Source organism: Orycteropus afer, unplaced genomic scaffold, assembly GCF_000298275.1.
Source record: "Orycteropus afer afer isolate SDZICR_OR568_19922 unplaced genomic scaffold, OryAfe1.0 scaffold00004, whole genome shotgun sequence".
Classification (NCBI taxonomy): Eukaryota; Metazoa; Chordata; class Mammalia; order Tubulidentata; family Orycteropodidae; genus Orycteropus; species Orycteropus afer.
The window spans coordinates 12,576,082-12,579,423 of record NW_006921591.1 but is presented as its reverse complement, the minus strand read 5'-3'; the positions used below and the strand labels follow the sequence as shown (position 1 = coordinate 12,579,423).

Genomic DNA, 3,342 nt, shown 5'->3' with positions numbered 1-3,342 from the left:
GCCTATAAGAAGTTTGCCCAAGTGCGCGTCCACCATGCGGAGTCCACCAATCCCGATAACAAGTTAGAAAACGCCCAGGTCTGGAATCCCCAAGCCCACCACTGCTCAGACTAGCCGCGGAACCAGGATGCTTCCAAAGTCCAGTTCACAGAGCCGACGTAACCTACTGGGGCATCTGATGGCTCAAGGCCCTTGAGAGGAGGCAGGGCGGATGCCGAATGCAAATTTTTCCTAAGTTGCAAGACGTAAGCCCTTTTGTGAATCCTATCCGGCAGCAGTCCAGCGGTACTAACACTCCAGCAACCCCAGCTGTGGCCCAGCCTATCCCAGGATTGTCCTCACGCAGGCGCAGAGCACCCCACGTCCCAGCGCGCATGCTCCGCCGGCCGTGGAGCTCCAGTCCCGAGGCGGCGGAAGAAGTTTCCGCTTTGCACTCCACCCCGGTAGCAGCTTCTCGGCCAGGGAGAGCTTCCTCCAGATCTCGCCCCCGTCGCCTGCCAGCCCAACCGAATCATGGGGTTCCCCAAAGGGCCCGAGGGCCAGGGTCTCCCAGAGGTAAGAACCCCCTCCTCTGTGGCATAGAATGGTTTAGGGAGAGGGCCGGGCTCACGGGGCTGCGGGCAGGAGGAAGCTCTGCGCTGCGAATCGGGGCGCCCCGCCCCCGTCTCAGGTGTGTCGGTGGCCGAGAGCGAGCCAGTTTCCCTCCTTCGGAGAGGGAGCAGCGGATGGGTGGTGATACACTCTAGCTGGTCCCTGTGTCCTGGTAGGGAGGTGACCTTCCCAGCCCAGCACCTGCCCTGACGCCGCCCGAAGCGCTGTAGGGCTCTGGAATCTCACCTTTCCGCTCTTTCCTCCGCTAGGACGTCTTCCCCACCCCCTCATCCCTGGGCGCTGCAGGGCTTGCCCAGAGGATGCTATGCCCAGGAGTCACGAGACGCGAGCTCTGGGACTGTCTGGGCTTTGGTTGTGCAGAGGGCGGTGACTTTGTGGCGTGGTCCTCCGCCTCTCAACCTGTGGGGTCCCAGGGCTAGTCTCATTGCCTTGTGGGGAGGGAATGCGCTCAGCATTTACCCCTGTCCGGATCCAGGCGGCAGGAGGAAGTTTGAGAACTGTGAGCGCGCCCGGTTTGCGTCCGACTAGGTCAGCGCCTGCGTTGTACGGTTTGGAGACACGCTGTCCATCAGGGCTGTGCGGCGGGGGACTGAGCACCAGGTGGAAACGTGGCTGCTGCTTCAGAAGATAGCGGGACTTCTCCAGAGGGTTTTGTTATTAAGTGTTCTCTCAGTCCTAGGGAACTGGATAATCCCTAGTGATATGGTGTAAAAACAAAAGCTCACATTCTTGGAGATGTCTTTCCCCAGAGACTCGGACACCTTGGATAAGAAGACTTTATCCCAAACGAGGTTGCCTAGGGAACAAGATGGCACTAGCTCAGACAAGGAGAGGGCAGCAGGCGTTGAAATATATCCTCTCTGGGGCTTTGTTCGCTGGTGCCTATAAGAAGTTTGCCCAAGTGCGCGTCCACCATGCGGAGTCCACCAATCCCGATAACAAGTTAGAAAACGCCCAGGTCTGGAATCCCCAAGCTCACCACTGCTCAGACTAGCCGCGGAACCAGGATGCTTCCAAAGTCCAGTTCACAGAGCCGACACAACCTACTGGGGCATCTGATGGCTCAAGGCCCTTGAGAAGGAGGCAGGGCGGATGCCGAATGCAAATTTTTCCTAAGTTGCAAGACGTTTCCGGATTTCCACCTTGTTTTGGGCAAAGGAAAAGTGCATTTCCTTTTAGCTGCAAAGATCGCTAGCAAGATGGGTTTTATCTGTCTTCCTTTTCAGTTTTTTCTCCCTTTTCAATTACTTTACTCAAAAGCTTATTTTATTAGGTTCTTGAGAGAAACAGAATTCAGGCTTTCACTTTCCTCCAGAGGTTCTGAAGCAGGCATTTAACAGGGGTGCTGATACCATGATATCATGAGTAGTCACTTCACACTTACCTGATTGTGGCTGGACTTTTGAGGTGTATCTGGATGTATCAGAACCTCCAATCTTTTGTTTAGCAATGAAGTACTCAGGGACTCCATCCCACAAATACTAAGTGAGGAATCAGTGTGTTCTGTGTGCAGAAACTGATGATACAGTGATGGAAGGACAAACTTGTCTGTCAGTATGATTACAGAATGCAAGTCCGTTTTGTTGTTAAGAGAACCTAACAAATGAAATGTCAAAATGGCTACATTAGCCAAAACCTTACATGCTGTGATGTGATCTAGGATTTTGAAGGTTAGGATTTATACTGTAGTATTTGAAGTTCTCTTTTGCCACTTCTTTATTAAAGCCCCTTTTCAAATTTTTGCCTGATTTTTTGCTTTAGACTCCTGTCTGATCTCCCAGGTTCAATTCAACTGTCAGCTGGAGTATTTCTAAAATAAAAAGCAGTCTTTTCTTGTCCTTGCTTAACCATTCACTGACTACTGGGAGGTTGCTTCTGATTTGTAATTATGAGACATTCAGAATGAATGAAATTATTATCGTTTAGTTCAAAGACAAATACATATGAATATGTATGATCTTTGTTATCAGGCTATCACTAAAACCAAAAAAAAAATCCAAACTCACTGCCATCAAGTCAAATCCGACTCATAGCAACCCCTCCTTGGGTTTCCAAGGTGGTATCACTACAGAAGTAGCTTGCTCAATCTTCCTCCCAAGGAGTGGCTGGTGGATTTGAACCGCCAGCCTTCTGGTTAGCAGTCGGGTGCCTTAGGAACTATACCACCAAAGCTACTAAGCTGTCACTAGTCCAGTTAATTCATTAAGTTCAATTTTTTTAATCCTGTACTGTATGTTTGTGAAGCAAGGAAAGAAAGACTCCAACTTGCCTTTCAGCTTGTGTGAACTACAGTGCACAGCAATTGAGAATTTATTGAGCCTGATTTAAGAGCTCACAGTCATTCGTCTTTATCAGAATTTTAGTTTTAACAGTCTATATTAACTAGTCTGGTGGCTTTTTATGATTTCAAGAAAAGTTACTCTTTCATTCTATGTGTATTAGCCAATGGTCCTTGTCCATTTTGTTTCAGTGTTAATCTGCAAAGTGAATTTGGAATCTTACTAATGTTCTCCATTCAGTGTCATATGACAAAAAGCTGTTTCACAGAATGTATTGCAAAAGTGAATTTCCCAACAAAAGACAGGCATATGAGTTGAACATTTACCTCAAGTAGATACACTCCTTGGAGAAAACAATCATGGGAGAAAGAAGGGCTGCTTATGCACAGGGAGATAGCTCAGGGGGCAGGATTTCATGGAGGGATGGACACAGGGAAGAGGTAACTATGGG

At 49.1% G+C, this 3,342-nt stretch overlaps 1 protein-coding gene across 1 annotated transcript in view; it reads left to right on the top strand.

The window, feature by feature from the left end:
• Nucleotides 1–513: 513 nt before the first annotated feature.
• Nucleotides 514–3,342, top strand: part of CCDC93 (coiled-coil domain containing 93) — a 121,812-nt gene continuing 118,983 nt past the window's right edge. The window contains exon 1 of the mRNA XM_042780507.1: nt 514–555. Coding sequence (XP_042636441.1) covers nt 514–555 — 42 coding nt within the window. The remainder of the gene's footprint in view (nt 556–3,342) is intronic.